Source organism: Dasypus novemcinctus, chromosome 23 (assembly GCF_030445035.2).
Source record: "Dasypus novemcinctus isolate mDasNov1 chromosome 23, mDasNov1.1.hap2, whole genome shotgun sequence".
In the NCBI taxonomy this organism is placed as follows: domain Eukaryota; kingdom Metazoa; phylum Chordata; class Mammalia; order Cingulata; family Dasypodidae; genus Dasypus; species Dasypus novemcinctus.
In genome coordinates this window covers 71,903,864-71,921,755 of record NC_080695.1, presented here as the reverse complement: position 1 = coordinate 71,921,755, position 17,892 = coordinate 71,903,864, and the positions used below count along the sequence as shown (strand labels likewise).

At 62.3% G+C, this 17,892-nt stretch overlaps 1 protein-coding gene across 14 annotated transcripts in view; it reads left to right on the top strand.

The window, feature by feature from the left end:
• The window catches only part of TSC2 (TSC complex subunit 2), a 37,354-nt gene that overhangs the window by 16,160 nt on the left and 3,302 nt on the right, over positions 1-17,892 (top strand). For 2 of the 14 annotated variants that reach the window (XR_011647239.1, XM_058286634.1), the window contains exons 17-34: positions 3,036-3,158; positions 3,932-4,038; positions 4,319-4,469; positions 6,936-7,058; positions 7,486-7,620; positions 8,553-8,742; positions 9,512-9,605; positions 9,780-9,882; positions 10,169-10,263; positions 11,503-11,631; positions 13,160-13,321; positions 13,547-13,699; positions 13,797-13,909; positions 14,244-14,459; positions 15,095-15,298; positions 15,689-15,757; positions 16,850-16,980; positions 17,226-17,710. Coding sequence is in view for 8 of the 14 variants with exons in the window: in XM_058286634.1 (XP_058142617.1) it covers positions 3,036-3,158; positions 3,932-4,038; positions 4,319-4,469; positions 6,936-7,058; positions 7,486-7,620; positions 8,553-8,742; positions 9,512-9,605; positions 9,780-9,882; positions 10,169-10,263; positions 11,503-11,631; positions 13,160-13,321; positions 13,547-13,699; positions 13,797-13,909; positions 14,244-14,459; positions 15,095-15,298; positions 15,689-15,757; positions 16,850-16,980; positions 17,226-17,710 (2,783 nt within the window). In the remaining 6 variants the exon portion in view is untranslated. Of the gene's footprint in view, positions 1-3,035; positions 3,159-3,931; positions 4,039-4,318; positions 4,470-6,935; positions 7,059-7,485; positions 7,621-8,552; positions 8,743-9,511; positions 9,606-9,779; positions 9,883-10,168; positions 10,264-11,502; positions 11,632-13,156; positions 13,322-13,546; positions 13,700-13,796; positions 13,910-14,243; positions 14,460-15,094; positions 15,299-15,688; positions 15,758-16,849; positions 16,981-17,225; positions 17,711-17,892 lie in introns of all 14 variants that reach the window. The other 12 variants (XR_009183123.2, XM_058286633.1, XR_011647241.1 and 9 more) reach the window with 7 other exon arrangements.

Genomic DNA, 17,892 nt, shown 5'->3' with positions numbered 1-17,892 from the left:
TGGGGTCCACAGAGGCTTTTTTTTTTTTTTTTTTTTTTTTAAAGATTTATTTATTTATTTAATTCCCCCCCTCCCCTGGTTGTCTGTTCTTGGTGTCTATTTGCTGCATCTTGTTTCTTTGTCCGCTTCTGTTGTCGGAGGCGGCACGGGAAGTGTGGGCGGCGCCATTCCTCGGCAGGCTGCACTTTCTTTTCACGCTGGGCGGCTCTCCTCACGGGCGCACTCCTTGCGCGTGGGGCTCCCCCACGCGGGGGACACCCCTGCGTGGCACGGCACTCCTTGCGCGCATCAGCACTGCACATGGCCAGCTCCACACGGGTCAAGGAGGCCCCGGGTTTGAACCGCGGACCTCCCATATGGTAGACGGATGCCCTAACCACTGGGCCAAAGTCCGTTTCCCCACAGAAGCTTTTACTGCCACAAACACTTTGCAGTTTTTAGAGTAAAGTTTTGCACTTTTGCTAAACCTATTTCTAAGCAGTTTAATTTTTGCTGTTGCCATAAATGATTTTTTAATTTGTTTATTTTATTTAGTGGGTCTGCTTTTATTGGGGTAAAATAGGAGATAGGGTGGGAAATGCCTCCTTGGGGCACAGTCACCCAGGGAACATCTGTTCTTCTTCTGAGATAGTTTTTGCAACTTTTTCATTTTCTTGGAGCTCCTCCTACTGCCAGCAGCCTCAGGTCTGCAGCTGCCGGGCTTGTCCTTGGAGGAGAGCGTCCTCCCTTAGAGGTACCCCTGCTTTGGCTGTCTCTTCAAGATGCCTAACTGGTCGTACGTGGTTTTCTTTATTTCATTTTTATTTATTTGTGTTATTGTTGTTGTTGTTGTTTAAAGATTTATTTTTTATTTATTTCTCTCCCCTTCCCCACCCACCCCAGTTGTCCACTTTCTGTGGACATCCGCTGCGTGTTCCTCTGTGACCACTTTCATCCTTATCAGTGATGCTGGGAATCTGTGTCGTCGTCCCCCTGCTGCATCATCCTGCCCTGTCAGCTCTCCCTGTGTGCCGTGCCATTCCTGGGCAGGCTGCACTTTCTTTTGCGCTGGGCGGCTCTCCTTACGGGGCACACCCTTGCGCGTGGGGCTCCCCTATGCGGGGGACACCCCTGCGTGGCACGGCACTCCTTGCGCGCATCAGCACTGCGCATGGCCAGCTCCACACGGGTCAAGGAGGCCCGGGGTTTGAACCACGGACCTCCCATGTCGTAGGCGGACACCCTGACCACTGGGCCAAGTCCGCTTCCCTTCATTTCATTTTTAGATTGTTTGTTCTAAGTGCACAGCAATCCAGTTGATTTTTGTGTATTACTCTTGTACCCTGCAACCTTGCTGAAGTCACTTATTGTGTGTATATATATATATATATATTTTTTTTTTTTAAAGATTATTTATTTCTCTCCCCTGCCCCCCACCCCGGTTGTCTGTTCTCTGTGTGTATTTGCTGTGTCTTCTCCTCTGTCCGCTTCTGTTGTTGTCAGCGGCACGGGAACCTGTGTCTTTTTCTTGCATCATCTTGTTGTGTCAGCTCTCTGTGTGTGCGGCGCCATTCCTGGGCAGGCTGAACTTTCTTTTGCGCTGGGCGGCTCTCCTTACGGGGTGCACTCCTTGTGCGTGGGGCTCCCCTATGCAGGGGACACCCCTGTGTGGCAGGGCACTCCTTGTGCACATCAGCACTGCTCATGGGCCAGCTCCACACGGGTCAAGGAGGCCCAGGGTTTGAACCGTGGACCTCCCATGTGGTAGGCGGACGCCCTAACCACTGGCCAAGTCCGCTTCCCCTAATTTTTTTTTTAATTTCTTTTTGGATACCAGGGCCAAGCATTGAACCTGGGACCTCATTGGAAAGCTGGTGCTCAACCACTGAGCTGTACCCACTCCCCTGAATTGGTTTTTTTGTTTGCTTGTTTGCTTTTAGGAGAGACCAGATTGAACCCAGGACCTCATATATGGGAAGCAGGTGCTCAACCACTGAGCTACACCCGCTCCCCTCCTTAGGGTTTTTATAAACAAGATCAGGGTGTCTGTGAATGTATTTTAATATCTTCTCTTCTGATCTGGATGCTTTGTATTTTTTTTTTCTTGACTAATTATCCTGGCTGGAACCTACAGTAGAATAGTTGAATGGAAGTGGCAAGAGCAGATATTCTTGCCTTGTTCCTGATTGTAGCAGAAGTTTTCTGTCTTTTCCATTCGGTATGATATGAGTAGTGGGATTTTGAAGATGCCCCTTCTCAGGTCCTGGAAGTTTCTTTCACCCCTTGTTTATTTAGCATTTTTATCATGAAAGCATGTTGGACTTTGTCAAAAGCTTTTCCTGTATCTGTCAGCCATCATATTTATGTTTTTACTGTTTTGGTATGCTCTGTTACATGAGTTGACTTTCAGGTATGAAAGCAAACTTGCATTCTGGGATTAGTCTTGTTTTAAGAGAGAATAACAGCGGGGCACGTTTAAGCACCCAGGGCTCCCCTTCGTGGTACAGGGCAACAAGAAGGCATACCTGGCGCTCCGGCCACCCAGCCTGCCTCTTGCTTGTGCTGCGCCAGCTCCCTGCCCCCCATTCCCACCCATCCCAGGTTGCTGGTGGCGCCCGAGGGGCTCTCACACCCCCTCACCTGAGGTTACCTGCCAGGGAGGTGCCCTTGGCCTTGCCAGGATTTTGGCGCGAATGCCCAGCAGCTGGGGAGACCTACCCTTTTTAGAACCACACTGTGGACTTGGTGCCACACTGTAGTTTTCACGTTGCCTGTGTCGTCCCTGTCGATGTGACACCGTGTGGCTGGTTCTCGCCTCCCGCCCCTACCCAGAGTCTGCGTGCACAGCACTGGTTCTGGCACACACGCGAGACTGCCAGGACGGAGGCCTCAGGGGCACTTGGTGTTCGGGGGTTTGTGCGCGTTAAAGCAGGGTAGGTGCTGCCTCGTCGCCCTGCAAAGAGGTGGCCGTGCTTCCTGCCCCACGCCGGCCTCTCGTGTCCCCGGGCTGGGTGGCGGCGCTCTGCGTCACCATGATCCATGGGCCTTTCCTGCAGACCAAGCTGTACACCTTACCGGCCAGCCATGCCGTGCGCGTGTACGAGATGCTTGTCGGCCACATCCAGCTGCACTACAAGCACGCCTACACCCTGCCCATCGCCAGCAGCATCCGCCTCCAGGTACGTGGGCCCCTGACGCGGTGCTTAGCAGAGGCTGTGCCCGCAGGCTGGGGGCAGGTGGCCCGAGGGGTCTCTTCAGCTGATCCTCCTCCTTGCTGGTTCCATAAGCTGTAGCTGTAGCCTCCAGCACCCCCTGCCCTTCCTGTTGCTGTTGTCTGAGTGCCTCTTTGGCATATCACCCTGGGAGTCAACTATGGCTGGGGCGGCAGAGTGGGGGCAAGGCGTCAACTCAAAGGGTGGCCTGAGGGCCCCGCAGCTTCCTGGTGTTGCCGCCCCGTCAGCTTCTGGCAGTAGGGAGTGGAGGCGAGGGTGGGGGCTGGCCAGGGCAGGATCGGCCCCCTGAGCTTCCTGGCTGTCCTTGCCTGCCCCTGCTCCCCTGGGGCTGCTGGCCCGAGGCTGGGTGGAGGTCACCAGGATGGGGGCACCTGCCGAGGGGTGGCCCTTCCTCAAGCGGAGAGCCCCATTAGGTGACCCGACCGCCACTGGAGAGTGGGGTGGCAGTCTGAGCAGAGCTGTGTTCCCCAGCATTCAGGGACGACAGGTGGCATTGTGCGGGGTGGCAGCCCCTCGGCCCCGGGAGTGCTCTTAGGACAGCCAGCCTTGACTTTGGACCAGACCTCCTCTGCCCTCACCCCCTGGCATCATCAGACGGAGCCTGGGGTCTGGATGGAGGGAAGTCCATGCTGGCAGGCGGGAGTGGGAGCGGCGCTGCCTGTCCAGGTGCAGTGCGTGGTCCTGGCGCTGGTGGATTCCCTGTGTCTGTTCCTTGGCAGGCCTTCGACTTCCTGCTGCTGCTGCGGGCGGACTCGCTGCACCGCCTCGGCCTGCCCACCAAAGATGGCGTCGTGAAGTTCAGCCCCTATTGCCTCTGCGACCATGCGTATGTTGGTATCCACCCCGTCCTGGTGCCAGTGTGACTCCTGTCCCTCCGAGGCGAGAGCAGTGGCTCTGTGGCAGCGGGGAGGTGGTGGCGGGCAGGGGAAGGTGCTTTGCTGCAAGGGCACTTGTGGAAAAAAGGGGTCCTGAGGGAGCAGGGGACCTGACTCTCCTTGGCGAGAGCCCCGGCTGGCTCTGGGGGACTGAGAGCGCCCCACATCTGTCCCGGCCCTGCGCAGAGCAGGTGGTGTCAGCCTCCGCTGGTTCTCCCACTTGCTTCACAGGGAGCCGGAGAGAGGCTCTGAGAAGAAGGCCAGTGGGCCACTCTCGCCTCCACCCGGGCCGCCCAGCCCAGCGCCTGCAGGCCCGGCCCTGCGGCTTGGCCACCTGCCCTACTCCCTGCTCTTCCGCGTCCTGCTGCAGTGCCTGAAGCAGGTGAGGCCTTCTGCTCCTTGGCCCTCGTGTCCCTGGGGCTCTGGCAGGTCAGGCTGAGGAGTGGTTGGTGCCATCCCCCAGAAGTGAGATTCTTGGAAGACACAAAACTCCCACCCTCAAGAGGCTCGTCTTGCTCTGAGGCTATTTGCTGTGAGGCCTCCCGGTGGTTCGGTCAGGGCATCGGGCGCCTTCTGAGTGGGGGCACCGTGTCGACAGCTTGGACGCGGAGCTGAGCGGCATGCCTGCCTCCGGAAGACGGTTCTGCTGGCAAGACTCAGATGTGTAGACAAAGAACGGTCATTCAAGGCCAGGCTTGGGCTTCCTTGGGAGGGCCCCGAGGCGTCTGTGGGACTGAGAGCCGGGCAGGCACCTGGTTTGGGCACCTGGGAAGGTTCTGTGGAGGGGGCAGGTGAGGTCAGTCCTGAGAGGTGGGGAGGCTTCCTGCAGCAGGAGAAGGCAAGGCCTGCCTTGCCGGTAGCGCAGGCGCAGCTCTGTGGGGCTGGAGACGGGGCACGGCCGGGCTGGAGACACTTCTGGCTGTGGTGTCTCCGTGTGGCCATCAGTCCACAGAGGTGGGGAGGTTAGGGAGGAGGGCTGCCAGCTGGGGCTGCGGCACTCTCCATGCTGTTAGAGGTGCTCGTTCTCTATAAAATAGGAATGTATTTTCTTACTTTTCATCTTGGAACACTTTCAACCTTATAAAAATAGTTGCAAAAATAATGCAAACCCCTGCGGAGAACTCCAGCATACCTCCCACCCCCAGACACCCAGATCCACCAGTTTTGATGATCTACACTGTTGCCCTCCCTCCCTCCCTCCTTCCCTCTCTCCCAGTGTTTGAGAGCAGGCTGTGCATGTCACTGAGCGGAGGATACTTCACTGTGTATTTCCTAGGAACAAGAATATTCACTTATTTGATCACCTTGAGTGAGTTTTATTTTTTTTTAAGATTTATTTATTTATTTAGTTTCTCTCCCCTTCCCCCCGCCCCAGTTGCTGTTCTCTGTGTCCATTTGTTGTGTGTTGTTTTTTGTCCACTTCTGTTGTCAGCAGCACCGGGAATCTGTGTTTCTTTTTGTTGCGTCATCTGGTTGTGTCAGCTCCATGTGCGCGGCGCCATTCCTGGGCAGGCTGCACTTTCTTTCACGCTGGGCGGCTCTCCTTATGGGGCGCACTGTGGGGATCCCCTACGGGGGGCGGGGACACTGTGTGGCAGGGCACTCCTTGCGCGCATCAGCACTGCGCCTGGGCCAGCTCCACACAGGTCAGGGAGGCCCAGGGTTTGAACCACCGACCTCCCATGTGGTAGACGGACGCCCTAACCACTGGGCCAAGTCTAGTTCCCTTAAGTGAGTTATTGAGTTCAAGAAATTTAACATTACCTGACAATCTCCTATGTTCGTATGTTAAAGAAAAAAAATAATAAATTTAATGTTGATATAAAGCTTACAGTCTATATCCCAATTTTCTCTTTTGTCCCAATATGTCCTTTTGAGCTTTTTCTCCTCCATTCTTTGATCCCATCTGGCTTCATGTATTATATTCAATGGCTGTTATCTTTTTAGTTTCTCTTTCTTTTTCTTTTTTTAATATTTATTTTATTTATTTCTCTTTCTCCACCCCCTTGTTGTTTGCACTTGCTATGTCTGTTTGTCTTCTTCGTTTCTTTAGGAGAGACCAGGAACCAAACGTAGGACCTCCAGTGTGGGAGGGAGGCATCTAGTTGATTAAGCTACCTCTGTTCCCTACTTTATTGATCTCTCATTATGTTTTCCCTCTTGTGTCTCTTGTTGCATCAGCTTGCCACTCCTGCCCATCACTCCACCTTGCTGTCCTGTTTGTCATCTTTAGGAGGCACCAGGAACCTCTGCTCCTTATTTTGTTGTGTCTCTCATTATATTTTTCTTTTTATGTTTCTTGTGTCATCTCACTGAGTCAGCTTGCTGTGCTTTCCAGTCATGCCAGCTTGCTGTCTTCTTTAGGAGGCACTGGGAACTGAACCATGGACCTCCCATGTGGTAGGCAGGAGCCCAATTGCTTGAGCCACATCTGCTTCCCTTCCTTTCCTTTCTTCTGTCCTGTTCTTCCTTTTTTTTTTTAATTTTTAAAGAAGCTTTAGATCACATAAATATTACATCAACAATCTATGGGATTCCCGTATACCCCGCCCCTGCCCTGCCCCACTCCCCAGGCACAGCAGCCTTCTTGGGTGCGGAGCATTTGTTGCAGTTGGGGGACACCTGCTGAAGCGTTGCAGCCCACCTGGCCTGTGGTTCACGTTACAGTCTACACTTTGCCCCGCACAGTTTTATAGGCTTTGCCGCAGTGTGTAACGGCTTGGAACGGGAGGGGGGCTCCAAAGGCCTTTTGCAGTCCAGCTCCCAGTGGAGCTTCGGCCCCTGCGACCTGCCGTCTGTTTCTCGGGGCCGGAAGCCCTGCCCTGCGCCTGACTGGCCCCGTCCTCAGGAGACCGACTGGAAGGTGCTGAGGCTGGTGCTCGGCAGGCTGCCCGAGGCCCTGCGCTACAAGGTGCTCATCTTCACGTCGCCCTGCAGCGTGGACCAGCTGTCGTCTGCCCTCTGCGCCATGGTAACGCAGGCTTCTGGCCTGGCCCTTCCTGCCCCTCCCGGGTCTGCAGGGGCAGTGGTCATGGGGGCGGGCCACGCCTGGGCTTGAGAGGAGGCTGCTGAGAATGTCAGAAATGCTCCGGGGGCTCCTGCGCACCCGCTCCCAGCGCGGGGGGTGGGGGTGGGGGGGTGGGCAGTGGTTGTCCCCTGCTGTGCCTGGGGCCCGTGTCCCCATCACCTCCATCGCTCTCTGGACCCAGCAGGGTGGATTCTTGCCCATGTCTCTGAGAAGACAGGGGGCCCTTACCCGGGAAAAAAAGCACCAAGGCCTGCCCTCCTTGACCCCCTGCTCCCTGGGCCTGAGCTCTCCCGCCCGCAGCCCCCGTAGTCAGCTGGCAGCCGATCTAGCCTTGGGCAGGGTCTCTGACCCACGGGGCCTTGGCCACCAGCTTTCAGGCCCAAAGACCCTTGAACGGCTCCGAGGCACCCCAGAAGGGTTCTCTAGAACCGACCTGCATTTGGCGGTGGTCCCGGTGTTGACGGCGCTGATCTCGTACCATAACTACTTGGACAAATCCAGGCAGGTATGAGAAGGCGGGCTTCACAGTGTCTGCTTTGCAAGCCTGGTCCGGGGTGTCTGTGAAGCTAGCAGGCACAGATGTCTCTTCTACACCCACGCCAGCTGGCTGAGCTGGGCCCTTTTTGAGAAGCAGGGAGGGAGGGCGGCCATAGGCCCTGATGCGGGAGCCGCAGGAGCAGAGCCAGCTCTTGTTTCCACCGACACCGGCTACAGGTCTCATGCCGAGCCAGCGTATCGCCAGCTCCTCCAGTTTCCCAAGCGCTCTAGCTGCTATTTTCCTCTAATCCATGAGGAGTCTTAGGAGAGGCCAGCGGCTCAGGGCCACACAGCTGGGCCACGGGCCCGTCTGCTCGCAGCACTATGTCTCACACTCTGTACTCAGGCCAGCGGCTGGTGGGCCAGAGTCCCCCGATGGGCCCTCGAGGCCTGGGTCATGCCGAGCGACAGGGCCAGCTGCAGGGGGGACATCAATTGTGGGGCCCTGAAGCCACCTGGTGATTGCTGTGTTGCAGCCTGAGCCTTCCCTTGTCTGCTGCAGGGCACAGCTGTGCCCATCTTCCTGGGAGGGCACTGCCACCTTGTCACTTCCAGGCAGGAAGGAGGGCCAGCCTCCGGGGGTCCTAGAACCAAGGGGTGGTGGACCAGGAGGTGTCAGGAGGCACCTGGTTGTGGCAGCCCCGTTGTCCAGGTTGCTCAGGTGGGCTCAGCTGTGGGGCCTCTGAGGCAGGGCACTTTACCTACCTGGGCCTTGGCTCGTGCCTCTGTAGAGTGCTCTAGAGTGGGATGCAGGCTGGGGTGTGGGCGCAGGCAGGGAGGGGGATGTGGGTGGGGGTGGAGACACAGGCTGGGGTAGGGGCCAGGGGAGTGGGTGGGGGTGGGCTGGGCTGGGCAGCGGTCCCGTAGCAGGCGGGCGCTGAGGCACCTGTGCGCCCACAGCGGGAGATGGTGTACTGCCTGGAGCAAGGCCTCGTTCACCGCTGTGCCAGCCAGTGCGTGGTGGCCCTGGCCGTGTGCAGCGTGGAGATGCCTGACGTTGTCATCAAGGCGCTGCCCGTGCTGATTGTGAAGCTCACGCACATCTCTGCTACCGCCAGCATGGCCATCCCGCTCCTGGAGTTCCTGTCGAGTAAGCGGCGGCTGTGTGTGCGCGTGCAGATCCTTGGGTTTGGGGCTGGGCCGGCTACTGGCATCAGCCCTGCCCCAGGAGAGCCTGTGCTGACTTCCAGCCACATCGCGGTATCTCTGGCTGCACACACGGGCCACCCCTGCCGCCGCGGGCCCTTCGCGCCTCCCGTGCCCCCGTCCTGAATGCTTCCCTCCCTGACCTTTAAGGGCCTGGCTCCTCTTCCCTGCCCAGTGTCGGCGTCAGCGTCTGTCCTCGTGGATGCCTCTCGGCCTCCCCTTGGCCCCAGCCTGGCCTGCCTCGGTCACCTCCTCGTTTCTCACGGCACTCGCACAGCTCGGAGGGGCCTTGCTGGCGTGCTGTGTGTTGCCCCTGTGAGGTGGTGTTCAGGCGCCTCGCTCAGCCCGGCGTTCCCAGCGCGGTGCCGTGGCCGCCCTGTTACAGGCATCCAGCCGTTGGCACAGTGGAAGGGGCAGAGCGGGGTGGGCAGGCTTCCTCTACAGGGCTGGAGAGACCGCCTGGCCGCGTGGACGTGTGCTTGCCCTGCCGTGTGTGCTTGGCTCCTCTCTTGATAGCTGTTGGAGACTTCAGGCGCTTTCTTAGCCCACAGGCTGTGCATTCCTTTGCTCCTCCATCTCCCCTTCTCGGGTCAGCACGACTTCCCTGTTTTTAGAGACAGCCGGGACCTGTCACCCAGGGGCCCCGTGACCTTGAGTGTCCCCACCAGGCCAGCCTGGGCCCCTTACTGGCCATCTCTTTGTTGACCTCGCAGCTCTGGCCAGACTGCCCCACCTCTACAGGAACTTCGCCGCAGAGCAGTACGCCAGCGTGTTTGCCATCTCGCTGCCCTATACCAACCCTTCCAAGTGAGTGCTGGACACGTGCCCCGGGGCTCCCCCCCGCCGGGCACAGCCTCCTGGCATCAAAAGCCACCTCAGCCTCTGGGCCTTGGAGCTGGCTGTGCCTGTCAGGTGCTCCCAGCTCCTGCTGCGTTTCCCAGTGCCAGATTGGCCTCCGCCGCATGCCCTTTCTTCTCCCAGGTTCAACCAGTACATCGTGTGCCTGGCCCATCACGTGATAGCCATGTGGTTCATTAGGTGCCGCCTACCCTTCCGGAAAGACTTTGTTCCCTACATCACCAAGGTAGCCGGCTCTTCTCTCCAGGCCCAAGGGCCAGTGGAGGCTGACACCCCTTGCCAGGGCCAGGCCTCCTTGCTGCTGGCCATGGGCGGAGCAGCACGTGGGCCAGAGAGAGGGGCCAGTGTTGCTGCGAGCAGCGAGCACCATGGGCTGTGGAGGTGGGGTACAGGCTGTCCCTGCCTCAGGCCTGCAGCTGGTCCCAGGGCTCGCAGCACACCTGGGCAGGGCTGACAGTGTCTGCAGGGACACCTGCCCCAGCTTTGGGCTCGGGTCTGCTCCACCCTGCCAGGGCTTGCGCTCCAATGTCCTCCTGTCTTTTGACGACACCCCTGAGAAGGACAGCTTCAGGGCTCGGAGCACCAGTCTCAACGAGAGGCCCAAGAGGTGCGGGGCTGCCCTGGGCAAGCCCGGGTAGGGGGTAGGTGGGCTGGACTGTGTGCGGCGATGCGGACGGTGCGCGGCTGGGGCTGACGGGCTGCTTCCAGGCCGGTGCTGGGGACAGCCCGTGGCCCACACAGCCGCCCTCCAGAGACACAGGCCGAGGCCTGCCCTGTGGGCAGTGTCGGGCGCCAGGGCCTTGGGGTGGTGTCAGGCCGGGCAGGGCCTGCCCCAGACTCTTGGTGCCCAGCACTGCTCCTCGCCAAGCCTGCTGCGGCGGCCTGTAGACCGAGGGCACCGTCATGGCAGAGTCTGACCTCCCTGAGCCGTGAGCATGGATTCGGCCGAGCTGGGCTCAGGTGCTAGCCGGTGGGCATCGGGGCTGGGCTTGGGGCTGCTGGACGAGCGGGGCTGCATCGTCACAGCTCGGCCTCTCCTGCCAAGCCGAGCGTCCGGCCTGGGCGGGGCTGAGCCGCAGCCCCGCAGCGCCCTTCGCCACACCTCCACAGGGTCCCTCTAGTTAGCTCAGCTTGGGCCAGGCTCACCCCTCTGCTTCCAGAGCTCCCCCACCCGCTGCTAATCAGAGAACGCACTTCTTTAGCACCGTGGTCGCTTCTGCCAAATTTGAAAATGAGCCGTGCCGGGCTGTGTTGTTTGCGTTTCACTTGACCGGCTCCCGCTTCTGTACCCTACCTTCCCGCCCAAGCTTCTTTTGGCTCTTCCCAGGTGGGACTACGGCATTTTCCAGAATGACCAGGATCCTATGAGCTAAACTCAAAAACCGTCCTGCCAAGCCCCTGGCAGCCGGGGCCGGGGGTGCAGGCTTGACCGCCTCGGGCTCGCGGAGCTCCAGCCCGGCACTTGCCGCCTCCAGGGCCTGCGCAGCAAGACCTGGGAGCAGCGGGGGGCCGGGGCGGGGCGGCAGTGCGGGTGGGGCGGGAACCTGGTCAGCCCAGCCTGGAATCTGCCGTGGGGCCGTCCCACGTGTTTGATTTGCGCTGATGTTCTTTGTTTTGGTATCATGTGTGAAATCTGACTTTTTCTCCGTCATGTTCATGGACGTATTTTCATGCGTTTTTGTTTTCTGTTTCTTCCCCGTTAACTGTCCTCCCGGCATGGTTTCTCTTGCCTCGCCCACGGGGCGTCTCCACCTCACCCCGCGGCCTTGCCTCTTCACCCCGCCAATGGCTTGCTCCCCCTCCCGGGAGCGGGCGCTCGGGGCTGGGCGCCGTCCTCACCTGGTAGTGTCAGGATAGCCAGACCCCCCAGGCAAGGCTTGAATAACTCCCCGCCCGCCAAGGAGCTGAAGGAGAGCTCTGCCGCCGAGGCCTTCCGCTGCCGCAGCGTCAGTGTGTCTGACCATGTGGCCCGCAGGTAGTGGCGCTGTGTGGGGCGGGGGGCACAGGCCCTGGAGCTGGGCCCGAGAAGGGGGGCTGCCAGGCGGGAGCTCCAGGGTGGCGGTGCATGGGGCTGCTTGCATGACCTCGCCGCCTGCCCATGCCCTCCCTGGCTGAGTGAAGGGGGCCTAGGGGCAGCCCCAGGCCAGCCGTGGGGGCCTGGGCCTGTGGAGCCTGGTGGTGTGGGGTAGGAGGCTGCGTTCTGTCCCCAAGCCAGCACCACCAGCCACAAGGCTTCCAGAGGCCGGCCTGGCAGCTCAGACGTGGGGCTGCCTGAGAAAGCCAGCCTGGCAGGGCGGGGCCTTTGCCAGCCCCCGCAGCGCCAGCCAGGTTGGACAGGGCGTGCTCCTGGGCTCCGGCCTGTTCCCAGCCTCTCGAGTGCCTTACTCTTTGCACCCTGTTTTAGGAAGGGTCTGCTTTCTGGTGTAAAGCTGAAAGGGAAGGAGGGCTCTGGTGTCGGACCCTGTGAGGCCCTGGGCCACCGCTGCAGCCCAGGCCGGGTCTGCCGGCATCTGGGGCAGGCGGTGCTGGGGCAGGTGTGGGCTCTCAGACACGCTGCTTGGTGCTGGCCAGGGCCGGGCCTCAGCTGTCCTTCACCTGTGGCTAGTCCTCCTGGGTCGGGCTGCACCAAGCAGGGGTGCTGTGGCCACGCCGGGTGGACCCTCGCAAGCCTCGGCCAGCCCTCAGCCGCATGTCTGGGCTCCAGCCTCACGCTGGCCTCATGTCTGGGTTTGGTGGGAGGTGGGGGCAGGGAAACCAGTCGAGCTCTCCTCTCAGCTTTTCCAGTAAATTTTTTTTTAATTAGGCCAGTAAAAAAAAATTATTGGGCAATGGGGGCAAAGAATAGAGTTTGCCAAGAAATGAGACGGAAGAACAGAAGCAGGTGCTAAGATTTGACTCAGGCTCATCTCGCAGAGAGAGCTTCCAGTAAATTCTTTACTACAAGCAAAATATGGTAAAGGGGCTGTGAAGTTGGTGTTGAGATTAGCCTCTGCAAGCCAGCAGGTAGCCGCCCGCTGGGCTTCTGGGGGGCTCGACTCTTCAGCCTGAGTTTGGGGGTGAGAAGCCGCACAAGCAGCCCGGGGCGCCATGGCTCGGTGGGCGGTGTGCCTGCCCAGGGTGGCTTTGGGGGCAGAGTGCAGACTCAGCCAGTGGCCACGGACGTGGCTCCTCTGCATGCCCAAACCTCGTCCTGCCACGGGGCGGTAGCCTAACTCTCGTGTGCCGCAGCAAGGTTGGACTCGTGCCTCTCCCTGTCTCCTGAAGTTTCTCCAACAGCAAGCGGGCCTGGGTCTTTCCCACAACACGGTCCCTCTGTCTGGAATATCGTGATCCTGGGATTTGCAGGCGTGGGTCGGTTGGCTCCTGTGCCCGGCGTGGCCCCTCGAGCGCAGCCCGGGCCCTGCCAGCTCCTGCATGCGTTGAGCTTTGGCCCTGGTGGTGGGTGACAAGGCCGGGCCTCTCTGGTGCCCCTCACGCAGCCCCGTGGCCTTTCCCTCCAGCAGACTCCAGACGTCCCTCACCAGCGCCAGTCTGGGCTCTGCAGACGAGAACTCGATGGCCCAGGCTGACGACAGCCTCAAGACTCTCCACCTGGAGCTCACGGAGACATGTCTGGACATGATGGCCAGATATGTGTTCTCCAACTTCACGGCTGTCCCCAAAAGGTGTGCGCCGCCGCCAGGCGGGGGCGTTCCGGAAGCCGCTCTCCTCTCTCCCCTCCTGCAGCTGCCCTGTCAGAGCGGTGGCAGTTGTGGCCGGGGCCATTGTCAGCCCCTGAGGCCCCTGCTTGCCTCGGCCGAGCCAGTGTGGGGCTCGTGGTCGGGGGTCCTGTGGGAGCTGGGGCTGTCCAGCAGTGGTGGCTGCGGCTGGCTGACGCCCTGTGCCTGCAGGTCCCCTGTGGGCGAGTTCCTCCTGGCAGGCGGCAGGACCAAAACCTGGCTGGTCGGGAACAAACTGGTCACCGTGACGACGAGCGTGGGGACCGGGACCCGGTCGCTGCTGGGCCTGGACACGGGAGAGCTGCTGGGGACCCCTGAGCGGAGGTGACTATTGGCCCACCCGCCTGCGCGGCCTCCGCTGTGGGGCTGTGCGTGGTGGCCCCGAGTCCCGCTCACCCGGTGTGGACGCTTCTGTCCTCAGCCCCGCCCCCAGCGTGCAAGTCAGGCAGACCAAGGAGGCGCCGGCCAAGCTGGAGTCCCAGGCTGGGCAGCAGGTGTGCCACGGGGCCCGGGACCGCGTCCGCTCCATGTCAGGTGCGTGCCCGTGAGTGGCCCACACCCCCTCGGCCACTTCTGCCGGTCCCGCTGCTCAGGAAGGGCCCTTGGTGCCAGGCTGGGGTGCTGTTTGTGCGCGACCCCATCTCAGGCTGTGCCCCTGGCCCGGCTAGTTTTTCCCGTAACTGTTAGGGCTTGAACAAGCCGCCATCCCGGTGGGGCTGGTGCTGGGTGCCCCCTGCCGCCCGCCCTGAGGCTGTGTGGCTGTAGAGCCGTGCTGAGGGCAGGGCCTGGCCGCTGCCCTCGGCCTGCAGCAGCAGGGCCTGGGGTGGATGATGGCTCTCACCGGTCGCTTCCTCCCGTCCTCCTCCAGGGGGCCATGGCCTGCGTGCAGGGGCCCTGGACGCTCCAGCCTGCCACTTCCCAGGTGGCCCCACCTCTCCAGGACCCCTGGCTGCACCAGCCACGAAGCCGGAGAAGGCCCCGGCCGGTGCGCAGGCCGCGGCGCAGAAGGAGAAGACGCATCTGGCCGCCTACGCGCCCCTGCTGACGCAGGGCTGGGCCGAGATCCTGGTCCGCAGGCCCACAGGTACCGGGAGGCGGGCCCTGCTCTCGCCAGCCTCGGTGGCAGCCTGAGCCATGTGTGCCACGGAGCAAGCGGGGCTCTGGGTTGCCAAGGCCGTCGAGCTAAGTCTCCAAAGAGGAGTGGTGGGGGGCTTTGTGGGGAGGGGGGCCTCAGTAGAGGCCCAGAGCCCCGAGGCGCCTTGGGACCTGGGGGGAGGCGGGGAAGGGGGGGAGCCAAGGGGTGGGGAGGAAGAGTGGTCTGGGGTGGGGCCGGGGCTTCAAGAAGCTGCGGGTGTCGGCTCTGCAGCCGTGAGGAGCTGGGGTGGGGGCAGAGGGCAGGGGGAGGCGGGAGCCCAGGTGAGACAGCCTCGGGGGGACGGGCTCTGGGCCCAGGATGCCCCGCGGGAGGGTGGAGTCCAGGCGCCTCCCCCAGCTGCCCCTCCATGCCCTGCCCTGGCGCCGCCTTTGAGGAGGGGCTGTCGTTGGTTGGGGCTGGCCTGGAGCCACAGCGCTGAGGGCTCCTCGGGGCTCGTCGCTGAGGCGGGTGACCACCTGGAGGGCGGCCGAGAACCTCCCCTGTGCCCGTTCCCATCCCTCCGTGGCCGAGGACATGCAGGGGTGGGCTGCGGGCTGAGGCCTGTGGGTGCCACCCGCTCCCAGGCAACACCAGCTGGCTGATGAGCCTGGAGAACCCGCTCAGCCCCTTCTCCTCGGACATCGACAACATGCCGCTGCAGGAGCTGTCCAATGCCCTCATGGCCGCCGAGCGCTTCAAGGAGCACCGGGACACAGCCCTGTTCAAGTCCCTGTCGGTGCCCGTGGCCAACACCGCCAAGCCTCCCCTCCTGCCGCGCTCCAACACAGGTGAGCCTGTGGCGGCGCCGTGGGCAGGGCCCTGGCTGGCTACAGCACCGTCTCCTCTCTGCGGTGGGGAGGCCCAGGGCTCCCCATGGCCTCGGGCACCTGGGCTGGTTCCGAGGGCTGCCGGGACGCCGAGCCCACGCCTGTCTGCCTGCTCTGCCCCTGCCTGCTGGCCTCGGCACAGCCTCCTCCGTCCCCGCCCTCCCTAGACACCTGCTCAGACCGCTCTGAGGCTCGAGCCCGTGCACACGACCTGCCCCGCAGGCCGGACGCTGCTGGCCCCCTCTCTCCTCTCCAGGGCTCGGGTCTGGCGGGACTAGTGGCCGTCGCCCTGCTCGGCCTGTGCCTAGTCTCCTGCTGCTGGCGTGGCAGCTCATGTGGTTTCCCTTGCAGTGGCCTCTTTCTCCTCCCTGTACCAGTCCAGCTGCCAAGGAAAGCTGCACAGGAGCATTTCCTGGGCAGGTATCCGTCCGTCTCTGTGGGAACATGGTGCTGGCTGCTGCATCGATCTGTTGTCATCGCCCTCATCTGGTGCCCCCACGGCCCCCGGCTGGGGCACGTCATCACCCGGGCGCGGGGGCCTGGCGTGTGTGGGGACGTCTGCGCAGATCTCCATCTGCTTTGCCGGCGGGACTCCCCTGGCTTCGCGTGCCCCTGAGCTGTGTGTGCCCTCCCCAGCCCTCCTCTAGGCCTGAGAGGTTGGGGGGCCTGAGGCACCTCGCTGGTGTCGGGCGAGCCAGGCCCTGTGCTGCTCGCACTGGCTTTCTGAACCTGCAGATTGGGCCACGTCACCTTGGCTCAGTCTGGCCAGGACCCTGCAGCCAGCCTCCAGCCCGCGGCCCCCAGACCCTGGCTGGCAGCTCCTGTACCTGCGTCACTCCAGCCTCCTGCCTGGTCCCTGCGTGGGGTCGGGGACCGGGCGGGAAAGGGCAGCGTTGGAGTGGGCTGGTGGGTGCTGGCGTGCCTGTGCTACTCCTCGGCTGCTGCTGCTTCTCATAGGTGCCCACACCTGACACGGGCCAGGCAGTGCCACTCGGCAGCCAGGGCCACCCCAGTGCCCCAGCTGCGGGTTTGGCCAGGGCGTGGTGGCAGGCCTGGGTCTACGTGTGGGCTCGCCCTCTGCCGGCCTTTGTTGGCCAAAGCTGGGCGGGAAGCCTGAGCCCTGGGCCTCGGCCGCCGATGGCCAGTTTCTCAGGCGCCATCCGGCTCGTCTCAGGCAGCGGCCACCTGCCTCACGGGGGGACGTTTGTCCTACCCGCACCTTCCTTGCCGTGGTGGGGGGCGAGGGTTGATTCTGGCTGTCACTGGGATGGACAGAGCTGCCTGGCCGCAGGGACGAGGGGCAGGTGCTCAGCCCTCCCCTCCCCGGGTGGGACGCCCCCTCCTCCCCCAGCGCCCAGCAGCCTCTCCCCAGCCGGCTCCTGGGAGGTGCCGCCCCAAGCCCCGGCACGCAGGCTCGGGTGAGACTGCAGGGAAGAAGCTGGCGCCCTGGTGGCCCGGGAGCCCCCAGGCAGGCTGCGCTCGGCACCCAGCGGCCCATTTGTGTCCTCCCAGACTCCCCGGCAGTTCTGGAAGAGGGAAGTCCAGAGAAGGCTAATTTGTCCCTGGAGCCCCCCGAGTTGGAGGACTTGGAGGCCACCCTTGGCGCAGACCGGCGCTGTCAGCACCCCGAGGCTTACAGCAGGGTGAGCGCAGCTGGGGCCAGAGCTCCCGGGGGCCCGGTGCGCATCTTCTTCCCTTTTGTTTCCCACCTGAAAAATGGCTTGACGGGTGGCCAGGGCGTCCTGGCCACGGCCTGTCAGGACCACCCTACACTCAGCCTGGACTGCGGGGTACCCCGGCCAGGGGCTTCTGCCCCCTGCTCGGCACTGCGTGGGGCCAGGGGGCCTTGTGGAGGCCTGACACGGGCTCTCGGGACGGCCCTTCCCAGTCGTCCTCGACCTCCAGCCAGGAGGAGAAGGCGTTCTGCACGGACGAGCCGGCGGCCGGTGCGATCCCCATCGAGCGGGCCAATGGCGCCGGAGCAGGCCGGCCCTCGGTGGACCTCTCCTTCCAGCCCTCGCAGCCCCTGAGCAAGTCCAGCTCCTCGCCCGAACTACAGACCCTGCAGGACATCGTCGGGGCCGTGGGCGACAAGGCCGACGGCCGGCTGAGCCCCGAGGCCAAGGCCCGGTCGCAGTCGGGGATCCTGGATGGGGAGAGCGTGGCCTGGCCGGCCCCAGGCCACGAGGGGCAGGCCCCACCCGAGGGCCCCTCGCCGCCCAGCGCCCCCCGCTCTCCTGGGGGCCTTCGGCCTCGAGGCTACACCATCTCGGACTCGGCCCCGTCCCGCAGGGGCAGGCGGGTGGAGCGGGACGCCTTCAGGAGCCGAGCCGCGGCCTCCAGCGCTGAGAAGGTGCCGGGCATCAACCCCAGGTGGGCCCCTGCTGCCCGGAGCCCTGGCCGCGCCCGGGGAGGCACGTGGGGCCTCGGTGCCCGCGAGCCTGTCCACATCGGCCCAGGGTCTTCGTGTCCTCTGCCCTGTGGCCAGCCCGAGCCAGCCGTGCTTCCTGTGGGAGGAGGGGCTCTGGAGAAGGGTCTCCAGCCTGCTCCCCTCC